The sequence below is a fragment of the Euwallacea similis genome, chromosome 7, assembly GCF_039881205.1.
Source record: "Euwallacea similis isolate ESF13 chromosome 7, ESF131.1, whole genome shotgun sequence".
NCBI classification, from domain to species: domain Eukaryota; kingdom Metazoa; phylum Arthropoda; class Insecta; order Coleoptera; family Curculionidae; genus Euwallacea; species Euwallacea similis.
Genome location: NC_089615.1, coordinates 2,171,920 through 2,189,871, shown reverse-complemented (window position 1 = coordinate 2,189,871; position 17,952 = coordinate 2,171,920). Strand labels below are relative to the sequence as shown.

Sequence of the window (17,952 nt, the reverse complement as noted above, 5' to 3'; positions counted from 1 at the left end):
ACATGTGTTCAGTACCTACCTGTCCAATTCCATGAAACGTGCTGGCATTTCCTGTACTATATTTTACCATCCATTTATGGCGTTTTATCCAGAAATAATGGATTGAACTTTCATGCATTCATGCTATTTAGCTTAACCTTTTCGATGCTTACTTTAGTCAGTTTATTGGATTTTATGTCATCTATTAGGTATATTTGCAGCTGCTGTTTCTTGGCTTTATAAATCTAATATTTGGAACATAAAATCTGCTCTTTTCTGCATTAAGAAATTAGTTCCCTTGGCAAGGTGCCCGACCCGCTTCTTCTCAGTATCTTTAATTCGCCCTAATCTGTATTTTGCAGCAAATACATTTTGAGCAATTTCAGACTAAAAGCCAGATTCCCAACCACGGGAAAAGGATTTTGCCATATGTTTTATAGCGTGGGTCACGCAATCCCATTGGTGAATAATGAGCATTTTACCCTTGAAACCTTTTCGAGACCGATGGAGCGACTGACTTTTAAGTTAGCTTCCAAATGTCGATTTCCACTGGATAATTAGTTTCCATGAGAGCAGTTAAAACGACTCTGCATAATATATTTATGCAATAACGGCGTGTATAATCCCGTCTCGATGAAGCTGAATATGAACATAACTCCCACCCTAGAGGGGAGAAATTCAATTTTATCCAACTAGCCAACAATAAATTTTATACATATCGCCAATAATAAGAAACGAACGTGATTCCATTATTACACACTTATGAAACCTTAATAAATCATAATTCCCTGCATTAGAACCAATGCCGAAACGCCGCCTCTAAGACAAGTTTACGAGAAGCAATTTAAGCTAAAACGCTATTTAAAAGCGCCTCTACGAAAGCGGAATTATTGTTGCTCCAACTATCGCGTTCTGCTCTATGATTGCGGCTTCTGCAGGAAGTTTATATCGGAACCGACTGTTGCTCGCAGCTTTGAACATATAAATATCGTCCCACGAAGTTTTAGCCAGATAAAGAATGATGGTCACAGAACATGCATAAATGTTTTCAGTCTGTTTTTTTTTTCAGAGATAAAATATCGAGTTGGATTCAGAAAAAGTTGTAGTCCGATAGGAATCTAATTATTCCTAAAAAAAAAACATAAAAAGATACGTGATTATATAATTCTGGAATAGTCCGCCGCGCGAAGCTTGAAATTAACTCTGAGCTTAGAGCTATAGAAACTTCTATTAAAACTTTTCCCAGTACGTTCTGTACATTGCAAGCATTCAAAGTGGTATGGGAGTGTTCGATGTGGCTAAGCTGGCTGGAATATGAAGAAAAGGAAGAGATAATATGAGACATAATTTTCTTGAGTGACCGTCAATTTTCGTACACTTTCATTTCCTGCTGGTTGCGCGCGCAACGATAAGGAAATCAGCTTATTTCCCACTTCATACTGGCATCCGCAGCGACGAGGCAAACGAATAAACATCAGCAGCCCGGCGGCAATTTTGCTGAAAGCTGTCTCGAATTTTGAAATTTCAAGCGGTAAATCCCTTTTATTTTTCATGAATTGTTGTAGTCGTAAAAAATAATATTTAACCACAATGCTTTGTGAAAATAATCATCACCAACTATTTATATTATGTACGTTCATTGCGCTAACCGCGCACGCTAATTGCGATCTAGTGTGGCACACTTTCCGCACTTGGCAGATAATAGTTGTTTACGTAACAAGCAAAGAAAATAGTTCTTAACGCACGAGCGTTAAATGTTGCACACGTGTGGCAGGTGACGAAGCAACTTGCACAAAAAGACAATTTCCTACTCATATGACTCACATTAGTGTTCGTTGTATAATACAGGGTGTCCCAGAAATAAGTGCCATAATTTGAATCAATAATAGACCTCGTAAAAAGCAACTTTTTTTTCAAGTACATTTTTTGCGTAAGAGATATAGTTTTCCAGTTCAATTCATTAAAAGATTTATTACAATTCCGTTGCTCGCCTATGGCGTCTAAAATTGTTTATCCTACTTCGGATTCTTTGCATAGATACCTACCGAATTTTTTGCCTGCTTTCTGACGTGCATGTCTTTTTTGCAAATAGTCAATAAACGTGTACAGCTAAGTAGGAGGAGTTACTGGTTATTGGGGTTTTACGTTATTTACTGTTATAATAATTTAAATTTTTGACTTACCTACAAAGAACCCTACGAGCCTAAACCTCCTACGAGCCCGATTAGAATTTTCACGGGCTTCCCCATAAGCTAACACCATATCAGTGTATTCATTATTTGTAAAACGCGGCATTTCACACGAAAATGTCTTAATACTAAACGTTGACACAATAACAGAAACGACACGTATCAATCGTAAACAATACAAGCCTTGCGGTGCATCGAGCTTGACACACGGTTAGTAAAAAAAATTTACGATAAGAAAACATCAACAAAATATCCAGTGTGTATTTGGATTTTTTTTTAAATCCATAAACGGTGCCATAGAGTGGTTTTAATAGGTAAAAATACCGGAAGTAAATGTGACTTAAAAAAAACTTCTTTGACAAAAGTTGTTACTATTGATGAGTTCTGTTACTTGTCGAAATTATGGCACTTATTTCTGGGACACCCTGTATACTGTTCCGCAACAATGCAAAGAATAAAAATTCCTGAACACCTCATAAAAATTATGTGAAAGAAAGGTGATCGATTAAAATGCAAAATTGGAAAAATAAATGGATCGAGATAAGCCGATTATTTTATCAAAAGCAATCAAATTGTAAAACTAAGTAAAAGACATTTAGGCAATAGCCGTAACCGATTTTCTAACTGCTTCTGAAACAATATTCCAAGACTTTTATGGTACCTCCGATGCAAATTATCTCGTTCTAAAATTGCTCTCGTCTGGATTCTGTTTTTATTGAATTACAAATTTCATTACCTCGCTCAAAACTTTAAAAAGTATTCGAAAAGAGGTTAGCTCTTTTAAGGGAGTTTCCTGCTTCCAAGCTAAGCTTTATTACCTTAGTCGCACGTGTAATACATAATTTTTAAGTTTATGACGCACATAATTTCTTATCTCTCTAGATAGACAAGTTGACTTCCTTTGATATTTACTACGGAAATGTATCAATCTAGCAAATATAGAAAGGCGACTATCGAACACTGTTCATGGCCCGAGAGCCCTAGCAGATGAGGAAATTTCTGTTTAGTTTGCACTCGTGTAAGACCGATTATAGAGAGACAACTTTAAGCCTTATTTCTCTGAACTCTGAATTTACTATTCATATATCAAATAAAGAGAAACATGAAGATTTATGAATATTACATGGGTACCTATTGTTCCTGAAAGCATCCTTTCTATCCTACATTTTCGCAAGATTGCAGGATAACTTAGAATAATGCTCTCATTTCCACATCTGGAAATTCTCGTTGACATAACTATTTAAAACTCAAGAGAAGATGCAAAATAGCATTTGAAGGTCGGTTAAAACAATGTGTTTCTGTGACATTAAAACTGCATATGTTTAATACATACGAATTGCCTATTTTCTAGACGCTTTGTCCTGGTGGCCTAGAACGGTAAATTTGTTTTGTTCATGGTCATCAAAATGGGCATTCAATTTTCATCTAAAACAAACAGTGTGGAGGTAAATGATTGGATTTGCAAATTGTGCTCACGGCACAAAGTGCAGTTGATTGTAGAAAAAATCACAATACAGGGTATAAATGAGGTATTATTTCAATTTGTGTTTTCGATTAAGGTTATTATCTCTTGTATATTAATATTGTGATATCAGGTTTTGATATTAACGTAGATATAGGATGGCGTTTATATCCATGAAAGATATTACTGGTCAGGAGAAAGGATTAGAAATGTGCGTTTATTAATACAAATGGAGACAAAGCGAAGGACAGAGTACTTTATGAATTTGCAAGCGCGGACACGGCTTCTGAGTTGCCAGTGACTGACCGAACCACGAAGAGTAGCTCCTGTACATGTCCTACCAATCCTTAAAAATTAAAGCTCATGGTGGTAAACTATGGGCGTACCCTGGTACTATCTACACTACCCACCGCATTCAACCGTGGTGCTTTAAATGGGAATTGGGACTGCAATTATAGGGCCGCCAAAGTCTATTGCGGGAAATTCCAATACTAACAAAGTATAACACGGGAAACTCTCTGGCACCAACTAATGCCTACCAGGGGCGTACCTCAGGGGTATATCAATTCCAGATGACCCTCATTAATGCAACTTAAACATAATATTTACAATCTATATATTACAAAAATACAAAAATAGTTCACTGTAACTGCAGCTTAGTTATACAATTCTTCATTATTATATTATTCTCTTAAAACACTAGTAGTAATTTTCAAATTATTTCTTTATGTTTTTAAATCAGTTGAGTAACAGCTTCATAAGGACACGTCTATGGCCCATTATTTGCCTAGGGATCCAATCAGCCACAATGTCCTCATCCCCTTTATGTTTTCCCTAAAGTTACCATGGAAATTAATGTTAAAGTCAACAGTTCGTGTTAAGAAAATAAATTAACAAATCCTTTTTTTGGAATTGAAATAATATTTATGCGATCATGGGGCACTTAAAACAAGCCAAGACCGAAGATTTGAATACTGAAGATAACTGAAATCATTGAGGGTTCTTGCCATTTTGCACAATTAAATCAACATTTTGACTTGAGACAAAGTGACTTACTTAACATAAACTTATGACAAACTCGAAAGTTGAGACAAGTTGAACTGAGTTTAGACCTAAACTTGCTGGTGAACTTGCGCTAAGTTCATTGGCACTACAACCACTTCATGGGTTAGTCTAATAGTAGTTTCCATTGGGAAAACTGGGCTGAAAGTAATATACTAGTATTCCTTTGCACGCAATGTTCATAAATTATGTAGAGCATGTATGACAATGCTCTAATCCTGCACTAAATTTGCCGATAGACAACGCAATAAGCTCGACGGACATGTTAAAGCAAGTTCCTCTCAATGGGCCATGTAGAATACAATGTGATACATTGAGCAATGGAAATTTTCAAGGATCTCTATAGAACGCAGGATTCTCCCTGCTTTTTGTTGGTAGTTTAATATTAGCATATCTAAGGAAAAAGAGGGTAAAGAGTAAAGTGCATTTTCCTACCATAAATCTTGGTGTGTATTCCAATGAACTTTCGTATGACTATATTCGCTATTATTATTAGAAACCATTATATAAACGTTATATAAACGACATGAAATATTCACCCTTTTCCATGTCCATGACTTAAAACTAAGGTGAAGACACTCTATGTTAATAAGGGCTTTAATGCAGGAAAGTAGGTACATAAGAAAGATTTTACGATAAAACCTTATAGATTCAGCTAAAGTTGAAATTTAAGGTAGCTGTAACGAAGTGGCGTTTTGAGAAGCTTTAACTTTATTATCAAGTGCACTTAAGTTAGTTTGGAATTTCGCATTTCTGTATTATTTCTACAGCAACGCAGTTTAAGTTAAGGTTCCCAGGCTTCTGCAACTATAAGAAGAATTTTCAATAAATTTCGTTTACCTAGATGAACCATTAAGTCGCTTAGAAAAATAGGTCCCCCCGCAAATTTGTTCTTAATGTTCTTGGATATATTTCGTTCGCTATATTTTTCCTTTTCTACGTAAATTTTAAGTAAAATTTCGGTATCGAGTCGGAAGCGAAAGGAGGTTTTATTAAATAAAAAGCGACTATCATACATTGCAAGCCATAATTTCGTAAGATAGTAAAGTAGCTGCAGGCAAAACGAAAATACAAGTTGCCTCTTACTCGCCTTATATCACATTCCGCTATTTACATCTTCTAGGGGCTGGCTGACACCAGATAGTCTTATTCCCTCTTTTTCGCCAAAAAAATAAAGAATTTTTTACTCCATAAGTCCCACACATGTGCTTCGGTGTTTTATGAAAAAATAGGAAGCCATGCATCGTTGCCGTTCACACTAAAAAGTAATTGCCCACTTTTGTTTAACGCAAAGCTACCGAAATAGTAACGAGAACATTTTTACGGCTAATTTTTCTTTATAACTTTCTCCGGGGAATGTGTCTTCATAAAAAAGCAATAAAGTGAAAAAGAAAAGAAACCAAGAACATAAACCCTAAGTGTTAGAACAACACGCATAGGTATTTTTAATTTATGAACTTCGATAAGCACTTTGCGGGGGACCCATTTCACTAGTTTTTGGTAATAAATGCTGCTGGTTAGGGAAAAACTAATAATTCGTTTTCCCTCCTGGTTGATTCCCTGATGTAGAAAGAAGGAGTGGTCTTCATGGTTTGGTTCGAGGGAGTTGGTTGAACCTAGTCAGATGCCAGTTTTACGGCTCTAACTTCAAGGTTAGATACGATACCTAAATGTAATATAAAATTATACCGTCGTGGGTCGACAAGTGTTTCGTCTACGATATACTGAGTGTTAAAAATTTTTATTTTTCTTTGCGCACCTGCAGATTTTGAGATATACAAGGGGTATCTTATCATCATGGAGATATTTCAGAGAGCGATTAGTACTCTGCAAAATAATTTAAATAATGCTAATTGAGCCATGTTCAAAAACGTACCATTTTCGATATACAGGGTGGCAAAGTTTTATGTTTTTTCTCAGACACTTTCAACAATTTTTCAAATTTAATTTCGTTTAGGTTTATTTTTATTTCAAAAAATTTGATTAAATATTTCAAGTTGCTTCAGATAGTTGATAACTAAATCAGATGATTTTTTTCTTTACTTTTTTACATGTTTAATTGGTATCGATAGATATTTTTGCAAATTCTACGAAAAGAGTGAAACATACGAAAATACTGCAAGAAACCAAAAAGCTAAAGAATTGAAGAAGGAATTTAAATTTGGTATCAGAATTCATGCAGGGTGTACCAAAAAAGAAGGTACAAAGCATAAAATAGTATACAAATTAAAAAACCTAATATTCTCTGTATGGCTGCCAAATCAAATTTGCAAGGATTTAAAGGGATTACCGGTTTTTGACTGGTAATATATAATAACTTCATCGTTTTTGACTGGTAATATATAATAACTTCATCGTTTTTGACTGGTAAGCTAGTTGTTATTTGCCAAAGTCATATAAGTAACAGATATTCGAAATGTGGCATTACATCATTATAATACGAGTACGTGACATTACATTTGACCTGTCTCTTTAGATTTCTATAAGTATAATTTGGTTTTATTAAACTGCGATTTTATCAAAAATGATAAGGTTTTCGACAAATTTTTAAAGGGAATAAAAGTTTTAGAATTACATTTGCTATTAAATGGCATTATTCGTTTAATAGTGACTTTACAGATAAAAAAAAATCACAACTCTTTTAAAGCTTACTTTACTCGTAATCCAACCCTTATTGAGCATCTATCGATTTCATATTTCTACCAATTAAAAATGTTGATAAAAATAAAACATATTCCTTTGGTTGTGTTGTGATGACTCATTACTGAAATGTGCCGTTTTTTAAAAATTTGCAGACCAACTTCGGGGGTTAATATATCTTCAACTATCAATTGTAGAAAAAAATGTATTCAACAAATTGTCACGTTTTGAATTCCCCTACATGCACCTGTTCCGTGTCGGTTCAGTTATGACTCACCCTATATAACTGAAATGTCGCGTAAGTAAAGTCTTTTAAAACAGATTGACTGGTTGAGTCTACGTTGGATTCTACGTTGTTTTCCCCTTAGCTAAACCTTCAGATTTATTGCATAACGGGTAAATAACAGACCACTAATTAATTCGATATGAATACGAGCGTGTGAGGGTTTCAGAGCTTAAGTTAAGACTTTGGTAAGGCACAATTTAAAATCATTTCTTTGTAAATAAAGGTGAAAAGCTTACTTTATTATTAAGATATCAATTAAATACTTTAAACCAGTTGCATAACGATCTCCTATTTTCGTCTACGAGACCATTATTGTATTGGAGAATTGCAACTGGTATTTCGACTGCGTGCTAACCGTTTTATCCAAAAAGAGGAAAACTTTGCCACTTTTAACGAACCTCTATAGAATAATGAGTTAATCAACGTTTAAAAGCTTGCTAACCAATTTGAGGTTTAATAATATTACTCTTTGAAAGTTTTCTAGTTAAAAGTTTATGCGTCGGAGCTCGTGTTTTGGCTCTTTATTTATGACAACGTTTTGCTTGAATTATTCGACAAATTTAATATTCAAGTTAGTTTGTTTTAAATGATTTTAGTTAAAGGGCACTTCATCCTAAAACCGGATTAAGCGATCCAATAATCGATTCGAGTTTGCAGAGTCCCTCTGTCTGTTTAATGTAAAAGCGATCAAACTATGTTAACTAGTTCGGTCCCCAAGACCAAACAAGAGACGCCTCAAACTGAGAATGAGTTCGGTTTCGTGTTAAATCAATTTCTAAAGCATTATTATGAATGGCCGAATACACCTGGCAGAGCTCTTTGATGATGAACCGTAATTTTGTTAACGAGAACGTTCGTTTCATCGATTTACTCTTCCCCCCTCCCGCCGGAAAATTTGTTGTGGTTTGATTTCTTTGGTAAATGTTTCAGCTAAAACATGCACGTTTAATTAACTCCCCCTCGATCCGAATTTAACACTCAACAACGCAAAGTTTGGTAATGCGAAGGTAAGCAACCAACGCATTCTCTAAATTCGTTATTCCAGTTCTCGCTCATCGTACGTTCTCCACGGAAAGCTCGAAGTTACACAAAGCACAAAACCCAGTAAGCGAATCGTAGTTCCTTTCCTAGCAGAGCTTTTTTGCCGTCGTTTTGCGCTCTAGAAATGATTTATGAATATTCCCGACCACAAAAGAACTTCTCCATCTGGCACTTAAATCAGGGCTTATCCATAATGGAGGAGAGATCCAACCGAACTGCTTAAGCTCAGCAACAAACCCCACATCGGTCTGGGAATTCTGTTACAGTCCTGATAGTATTGTTAGAGTTAAAAGGCACGACAACAAAGACTATTTGTCACTGGATAACGACTCTGTATAAAAGATATAGATAGTTATTATGTAAGTAACATTAAGATTGGATTTCTTCCTGGATGCCTGGAGAAAGCCAAGTTTTATTAATGAAGATGAAGCGGCGTGTGCGATAGCCCTTGTTGGGTTTAGTCGATTTTAGGTAATTGAATAGAAGATTTATTTTCTGCAAGAAGCAGTTTAATTTTGGAATTTTTGCCTTAATGTAGAAATCGTTGTGATGTGAAGTAGGCGATAAAATATGAAATGAGAATTTGCGTGCAAATCTGCTTTACGGTCATTCTGTAGGTAACATTTGACTATTATAGAGAATGAAATTTAGCATAAATAGTATACAATTTTTAGATTTTTTTGGCCCACGAGAATGCGTTGAAATTATATTTTACGTTGCAAAAAAGAGATTAAGGTGGGGCGTAAGGTAAGAATACCGTGAAACAATAAATATTTCAGTGAGGCTTTTGAATAATGGAAGGACGAAATTGAGTCGCCAAACTTTTTTAATAATTGATAGAATTCATTCAAGCGCGATAAAAAGGTTACATTTAGACGTTATTTTTTATCTACACCTATAACCAAACTTTTGAAATATTTAGCACAAACTTTGAATAAGTATAGATTATTGAAGTTAGTACAAGTTAGTTCAGACCTTTATTATTAAACTCAGTTTTTCTTGGATGAAGCTCCATTTACAACCCAAATTTTTCTGGTATAAACTGCTCATCGTTTTAAGTCTACAGGCATACAAAATGCCCCACACAGGACGGAAAACAGACAAATTTTAAAAAAGTATTGTTCATTGCACCTTTGGAAATACAGCCATGCGCCAGATTATATCGGCCCCTCAAAATTTAAAACTGCATGCAAATACCTGAAGATACTCTTTAAGGATGGGTCCGTTATCTCAACTTTCCATAGAAAAATTTGCGAATCAAGAAAATGCGCATTTAGCGATTTTTATGAAAAAAGGCGGTATAAGATTGCATCAACGACATTCCTGCTTATTCATCTTGGATCGTAATTCGATGAAACTTTCTACCTTATGCAGTCGATTTCTGTTATAAATCTGCACTGAGGGATAAATCAAAACGGCAAGAAAGTTATTATATATAAAAATAAGAAAAATCAACTTCGGGAACAAGTAATTCAATTCGAGGCATTGCTTATCATTTTCAGAGTCAAATAATGAAAACTATCGAGTTCGGTTGCTCTCACACAGGAAATAGCCACGAGCGAACGGGAAAATGCTTTTTTCCGGTCTCGTAATGAAATATACTTTTTCCCGTTCCTTTAGTCCAATGTGCTGTTTGCCCTATACTTGACTGAATGGATAATATGTAGAGGATTCCGGTTAGGCGAACAAATATGGATTTCATCTTATGTGAATGGTCACATGTTGGTGGGTGGAGGCTTACTTGATATTAACTAAAGAAATTACCACTCGCATTTATCTTAGAACAGCTAAGAGAAATTTAATTTTAACGAGACGTTAGCCCTGCGCTTAATACTGGAAGAGTCCAAGCAATATTAAGAGACAGTTTATGTCGCTTTGTCATTTCTAATACAGATACTGCATCTTAACCAGCCGGATATCATAGCCCGAGCCCTCGAACAGGTTGGCGCAAGGCCTCTCAGGGTTCATATCACTTTAGCCCAACAAAAATTAATCATTTCTTTTTTGGGAAAATGACTTTTTTGATATTGTAATGCGTGATTCTTTGCAAAAAAGTGCGGATTTTTTCTTTTTCTTTAATTAATATAAATATATAAAAATTTGTGAACAAATTGCTGAAAAATATGTATTTTAACCCTTTTTCAATTATAATAGTTCATTTTTATTTGAGTAAAATTAGCTTGGTTGGGTTAGTTTAGAGTTTGGTGGGTTTGGTTAAGGTAATGTTAGGTTAGGTTAGTTTCATTATATGATTTATTCATTATGCAATTATGTTTTTGATTTATTTTACCCCACCCAGCACCCCAATTCACTCCACGGTCCCGAAAGCTTGCAGATATTGCAGATACTTATATGAAAAATAATTTAAAAAAAAAGAAAAAATCCGCAATTTTTTGTAAAGAATCTCTCATTACAAAATCAAAGAAGTCATTTTTTCAAAAAAAGAGATTATTCATTTTTGTTGTGCTAAAGTGATATAGACCCGGCCTCTCACATACAATATCGCGCAAATGTATGAAATAAATTCGTTATATCTAAAATGAACGGTATTTGACAAAAATCCTACAATATATCAATTTTAATTTTTAAGGGGCCTTATTCTACTAAACATTTTAAAGACTTGACATCACCAGAGTGAGCGTGATGATGTAATGAAAAACTTTTTAAAATATAAATGGGGGTCATGTGACACCTCTTCCGGAAGGTCTCTTTATGGCTTATTCAGCAGTATAATTATTTTTTCTCAAGTTTTAAATGAAAAGGTTTATTTAGTAAAATTGATTAATTCTATGACATTTTAATAAATGCTCAAATTGACAGCCTTCAGCAATTATTCAATGCGAAATTCAGGCAATACATTCTTTTTTAACATTTTCTAAAATCTCTGGGGTTATTTAAGGAATATCCATTCTGATGCTCGCCTTCAACTCTTTTAAATTAAGTGGTCGAATTTTATAAAATTTGCTCTTCAAGTATTCCCATAAAAAAAGTCCAACGGAGTCAAATTGGGTGATCTTGGAGGCCATTCGATCGATTCTCTCCTCCCAACCCATCTATATGAGAAAACGTTATTGAAGTAGGTTCTTGCAGAAAAGGTATAGTGCGAGGACGCCACAAATCATTTCTATTTGGAAATTGCTGATTCAGTTGTAACAGCAGATACTCCTAAAGAAATTGAAAATATCGACCACAAGTTAAATTTTCCTAAAAAAGGTATGTTCCCATGATTTGGTAGTTCACAATTCCGGTCCAAATATTCACCTTTTTCAAATATTGCACGCCACACTTCTCGATCTAGTGTGGATTTTCAAGTGCACAGTATCGGTATGTTTGACAATTTACGTGACCATTGAGTAAAAACGTAACTTCATTTAAAAAAATTACTTTTGCTAGACAACCTTCATCTCTATTATAACGTTCCATAATGGTCTGACAGCTCCTGGACCAAATGTACTTTGTACGAATGCCACTTTTCCTTTTTTAGCGCTCCGTTGAATGGGATAAATTATCATCCAGTGAGACTTGCTTTGAGCTAGTATGGGGATCTTCTTAAAATGCAAAGAACACGTCAAGTTTCTTGATTTCGGAAATTGATTTTCTACTAGCAGTGGGGAGATCTTTGACGTAGCCGGTATCGCGAAACTTCTTCTCAAGTTTACTAGTTTACTAATTGTTGATTTAGAAACCCGTTCTCGGTTAGGGTATTTAGCATTAAATAAATTACATATTTCTCTCTGAGTCCTTGCTCTATCTCTATAGCCAGTCTTCAATAAAATTTCCATTTGTTCAGTCTCTGTAAGCTTAATTATTTAATTAATTATTTTAATATCTTTATGAAAATTATAATATTTTACTCGGAATATATCAACTAATAAATTTGAAATTGGAATGCGGCTCTTTTATCATTTTGCGTACCAGTAGGTAGCTATTATTATTCCGGTATTTTTTTTAACCACAAAAAAGAACAAAAATACAAATAGAATGTTTATAAGATATTTTATGCATTTATTATAATACAATAGAATTAAATAATTTTCCTAAATAAGCTATTTTATTTAAAAGTTGAGGAAAAAATAATTATACTGCTGAATAAGCGATGAAGAGACCTTTCGAAAGAGGAGTCACATGACTCTTATTTATATTTAAAAAAGTTTTTGATTACATCATTACGCGCACACTGGTGACGAAGCGGCTCTAAAATGTTTATTAGAATGAGGCCTCTTAAAAATTAAAATTGGCGTGTTATAGGATTTTTGTCAAATATAGCCCATTTTAAATAAATATAATGAATTTATTCCATACATTTGCGCCATACTGTATTGGCACCGCTCGAGTAATGAGCATTGCGCGTTTCATTGCTCGCCGTGAAAATTATCACGCGATGCTTAAAAGGATTTTTTTCTCGAGCAGCGCTGCTCGAATACCATTGCTCGCGCGGTGCCAATGTGTTCCAGGGATTAGACTTTTATTCGTAGGGTGTAAATAAAAATGAGGTTTATGAATTCGACCCTTTTGAAACAGTTGCACAATAAAGGCACGGAAATATGGGAATAACCAGACCTAACGATTAAATTGTGTGATTGCGATTTGTGCCTCTGTGAATGCGTATCTCGCCCCGTCCAAATTGGTATTTTGTTCAGCGTTCAGTTAGTTATGTGACCAAATATTCAGGTCTGTACGAAGCTTTAGGTTTAATTTTATGGTGGCAGGCAAAGGCGTACAATTGAACGCGTGTAAATAATTGTTGATGAAAAGGAAATAATAGTCCTCCATGAGTGGCTTATTTTGGCTAAAAATGGACGAAGAATACCTGACAAGTGTAAATATCTTAAACATCCATGTCCATACGCAATAACATACGTACAGCCTACAAAGGAATTTATGAGCTTTTTCGGTTCTATAGAATTTTATTAGATCCCTAATCAAACTTATTGAATTGAAAGATTATTTGGCTCAGATTGTGATTTTCCCCTTCCAGTTCCTCTGAAAAAGTCTTCAATCTCATGCAGGCTCTTGTCCTTAGTTTCGGGCAGCAACCAAATTAGTGCTACCATTCCCACCAAGCAACTGACCCCAAACAGCAGAAAAGCACCTCCTGTGTGAAGCTCAGAAAACAAAGCTGGAGTAATTTTCACCAAAACAAACATCAGAATCATGTTGAACAAAGTCACGATCCCACTGCCCAATCCTCTGGAAGATTGCGCAAACAATTCTCCACTCATCGAATAGGGCAGAGGTAATAATCCAGAATTTACGAAAAAAATATAGCTGACTAGGCACAAAACTGCCAGCCAGGCAATGTTAATGTTCAAATACGAATATATACTGAGAACTAATAATGAAACTAAGGTGCCTAAGCAACTTAAAACCATCAAAAGTCGTCTGGGCATATATCGTTGTCCAAAACACCCTATAATTGAACCGACGATCCTCACAGCATCCATTATCAACATAGAGGTGTAAGGATTCAAGGAGTCTCCCAAGACTTCTTTAAGGATGTTAATAGTGTAGAATGCAATGGGGTTGTTGCCAGACCATTGCATAGTACTGAAGAACACGAGGAGGATTATGAGGGGTTTGTAGAATTCGGGTTTCTTGAATATTTGCAGATGTTTCCCGAAGGTTTTCTTCGGTTGGGTTGCTTCGTGTTGTTGCTTTGATATCAGAATGTTCAGTTCGGATCGTGATTCCTCAGAATCACTACGAAGCCTGAAAAATATTGACAAAACAATTTTGGATTTGGTCCTTTTTGGAGCATTTCTTACCACATAAATCCTTTGGTGGCAAGTTCTATCTTTCCTTGTTTAATCAAATAAGTTGGCGATTCGGGGACAAAAAGCATGAAAGTAAAGCAGAGCAAGGGATAAGTGCAGGCCAACGATGCCACAAGTTTCCACTTCAAGTAAGTTCCCATTATGTGGGCTATCGCGATGCCTAAGTTCAGAGCGAAAGACACGCCCGGCAGCAAAAAACCTCTAAAGGAGGGATCGGACGTTTCGGCCACATATACCAAAAGAACTGGGCTTAAGATTCCGACGCACATACCTGAAAAGTATAAAAATGACTTCTTTCAATACGGAAGTAACTAAAATTGTTCTAAAAAGTCATTAAAGGCATAAGTCTATTAGGTAACTCTCGCTCCACTGAAGCGCATAACTAGAAAGGAGCACCTTTATTTATTAGGATTAAACCCATTGAAATTCATTATGTATGATCAGAATGGAAATTCGTGAATTCTTTTTTTTTTCTCTCTCGCAAATCCTTTTGCTTCCCCTTAATTCTCTTTTAAATTTTCTAGAAGAGCTGTTCAGCTGAAGCCCTCGAGCTGACCATGATTCGTTGAAATTCACTCAATCTCTAATCCTTGGGTTTCTTTTTGAGGACTTAAGGGAAAGTTTTTCCATCCTAACCAGAGGGACTTTTTTTTATATCATATAAATACATTGAATGGTAGAAAACCGATTGTACTGAATTTTTTCACAAAGCACTTACATAAATAGAGGGTGTCCGGAAATAACGTTGAAATATTTCGGCAGATGATTCTAGAGGTTAAAATAATAAAAAGTTCTTATAAACTTACCCCAAAAATTGCTTCTTAAAGGGGCTAAAATCCCTTAAAAGGAAACTCTGAAAATGATTAATTTTTTAACAATATTTTACAATTTTTTTATGAAATTCGATATTCTATAATAAGTTGGAAACTTTTTTGTGTTAATAATTGCAGATTTTAATCAAGGGTACCACATACAGGGTATCCTACGTAAATATTATCTTAACTTTTTTGTCTAAAACATTTCTTAATTTTTAAATCAAATTACGAAATCTCGAATACGTTTAAGTAAAAAAGGTCCTGTTATTTCATCTTATTAGGATAGATAGTTTTCCAGAAAAAATAGTTTTTATAAACCGATTCACGATTACCAGGATATCAAAAACTGTGTAGAAAAGAATTAGAGGATACACTGAAATGAATGTAGATAATTTTCAACATTTGATGTTAATAACGGATAAATCTTTATTGATATTAATCTTGTTATTGGTGTCCAAAAAAATGGTTTTTAAAATTATAATGCAAAGATCCCTACTACGTTTATTAATATGCATTTCTTTGTCTATGTAATCGTACATCGATATATAAAAACTCATTTTTCTGAAAAACAGTCTATTTTAACAAGATGAAATAAGCGGATCGTTTTTATCTAAAAATACTTAAGATTCCGTAATTTAGTATCAAAAATTAAGAATTGCCACAAACAAAAAAATTAGGGCAACATTTACGCAGGAGACCCTCTGTATGTGATGCCCCTGACTAAAATCTGCAATTATTAACACAAGAAAGTTTTCCTATTCCATCTTATTATAGTATACCGAATTTATTTAACGCAAACCATTTTGAAAATATTGTAAAGAAACCATCTTCAGCGTTCTTTCTTTAAGGGGTTCTAGCCCCTTGAAGTAGTTTTTGGGATATGTTTATAAAGACTTTTTTTATTATTTTAACATTTCAACGTTATTTCCACACACCCTTTATGCATATCGACGTAAACATGGACAATTTGTAATTTGGGAGCCGCTACAAATTGACCCTAATAGAAATATTCAATAATTTGGAGGAAACCTAATTTAACCCTAACAACGATTTTTAATGAGACCTGTACGGACACATACCAATGTAACGTGTAATTTATGTATGACCTAAATTCATCAACCTAGGGGTCGCTTCTTCACTCTCTAATGTGAGTATTGCGGAGTATCTCAATTAGAATAAATTACCGTTTGTCTGATTTTTTAAGAATGGAACGTCAATTGATTTGTTTCCGTGACTGTCCAGTAGTTTGAACAAATGTAAACCGGGACGGCCGGAATTGGCTAATGTCGAGTATCCTGAACTAACTTGAATTGGTGATTTTTAATCAGCCAAAATCGATTTGAATTCGACTTATTCTAGTAATTGTCCCTGAACCTAAACTTGAAAACCTTTCTTTATGAAGTATCATCTAACGATTCTTATTCGTGCAATTCCAGGAAAATTAATCACTTGCACTAAGGACAAATCCCGGAGATGATACTCATTTTACCAGAGCCGGTTATGAATCTTCTGCTGCTCTTCCGAGAATATTCATGGATTGTTGTCCACAACATTTTCTCAACAATAACACTGATACGCCGCGTAGATAACGTGCAAATAAATCTAATCTAAGTGCCGCTAAGACAGACGCAAATAAATGAACAATCCCCAATTTATTATCAGCTTCAGCGCGCTCTCGCAGCTTAGAAATGGGTCTTAAATGTTGTGAAGATACTACCCACGTAGCATGCGGTACAGGGGGCCAAGTGATATCATCTATTACTAATTTTTTGAGCTTACGGGACTTACGTAGGCTGCCTCTAATGTTAAATTGAGATACACAAGTTATTTGGGTCGCGTTTATACTGAGAAAACGTAAACATTTGCAGAAAATTAAAAGTAAATAGAAAAATTTGAGAATAAAGCGTAGGCACCTGTTAAAAATCTGCCTGCAAGCAACAACTCGATGCTATGACCGCTGAAAGCAATCAGCAGCCATCCCATGAGACAGGGAATGCAGGTTAGCAAATGCAACATTCTCCTGCCAATCATTTCCATTAAAAATCCCCCCACGATGCATCCTGATGACATTGGAAGGGTGGCAATTGAGGCTGAAAGCAGTCTAAAATTACCATATTTATATGACGAAATACAGGAAATTTACCAATCCAAGAAGATAGCTCCAAACTGACGTTCCATGTCTCATCTTCCTCAAGTTGGGGCAACAATATGGCCGAATATCCCTCAGCTAGTCCTAGACTTATTGTGATTAGTATGGGCCCTAATGCTGTGAGGGTCTGTGCCAGAAAAAATGGAAAGTATTCACTTAAATGGCGAGGAAACTTACTTGTCTAAATTTGAACTTGATGGTATTATTCTGGTGACCGCAAATGGTGTTTACACTCATTACAGGACACTAAGTATACTAAGCTACAATGGTTATTGTGGATAATAGCCTATAGGATGTTACGTCTATACTGTTTACTTGTTTCCTGGCTAAACATGTATACATATCGGGGAAATTAATTATTTCTCTGCTATCCGGCTCGTTGTCTAACCACTTTATGGCCTTTTAAACTAATTATTTGCTCGTATATGCAGATCATTCTCAATCAAAAGGGTAATGAATTAAACGATGAATCTACTTGCTGAATTATTTAAACTTTAATGTTATTTTTTCTCATCCCACTACGCCATAACATTATGGAAAATCTGGTTTGCTTAA

General features: G+C 35.0%; 2 protein-coding genes across 2 annotated transcripts in view; one reads left to right on the top strand and one right to left on the bottom strand.

The window, feature by feature from the left end:
• The window catches only part of LOC136409806 (dopamine receptor 1-like), a 112,511-nt gene that overhangs the window by 59,313 nt on the left and 35,246 nt on the right, over positions 1-17,952 (top strand). The window lies entirely within an intron of this gene.
• On the bottom strand, positions 12,745-17,875 carry LOC136410019 (facilitated trehalose transporter Tret1-2 homolog). Its single transcript, XM_066391916.1, has 6 exons — positions 17,713-17,875; positions 17,575-17,657; positions 17,392-17,524; positions 17,162-17,338; positions 14,425-14,704; positions 12,745-14,368 (listed from the first exon to the last, which is right to left on the bottom strand). The coding sequence occupies exons 2-6, from the start codon at positions 17,632-17,634 to the stop codon at positions 13,588-13,590; spliced, it is 1,431 nt and encodes a 476-aa protein (XP_066248013.1). The 5' UTR covers positions 17,635-17,657; positions 17,713-17,875; the 3' UTR covers positions 12,745-13,587.

Excerpts from the sequence above, each read along its gene's own strand:
- LOC136410019 (XM_066391916.1), bottom strand. The coding sequence starts at position 17,634 with ATGAGTGTAAACACCATTTGCGGTCACCAGAATAATACCATCAAGTTC. Across the intron at positions 17,525-17,574 it reads TCAAGTTCAAATTTAGACAA|ACCCTCACAGCATTAGGGCC; the intron begins GTAAGTTTCCTC and ends TTTCTGGCACAG. Across the intron at positions 14,705-17,161 it reads TGCAGGCAGATTTTTAACAG|GTATGTGCGTCGGAATCTTA; the intron begins GTGCCTACGCTT and ends TATACTTTTCAG.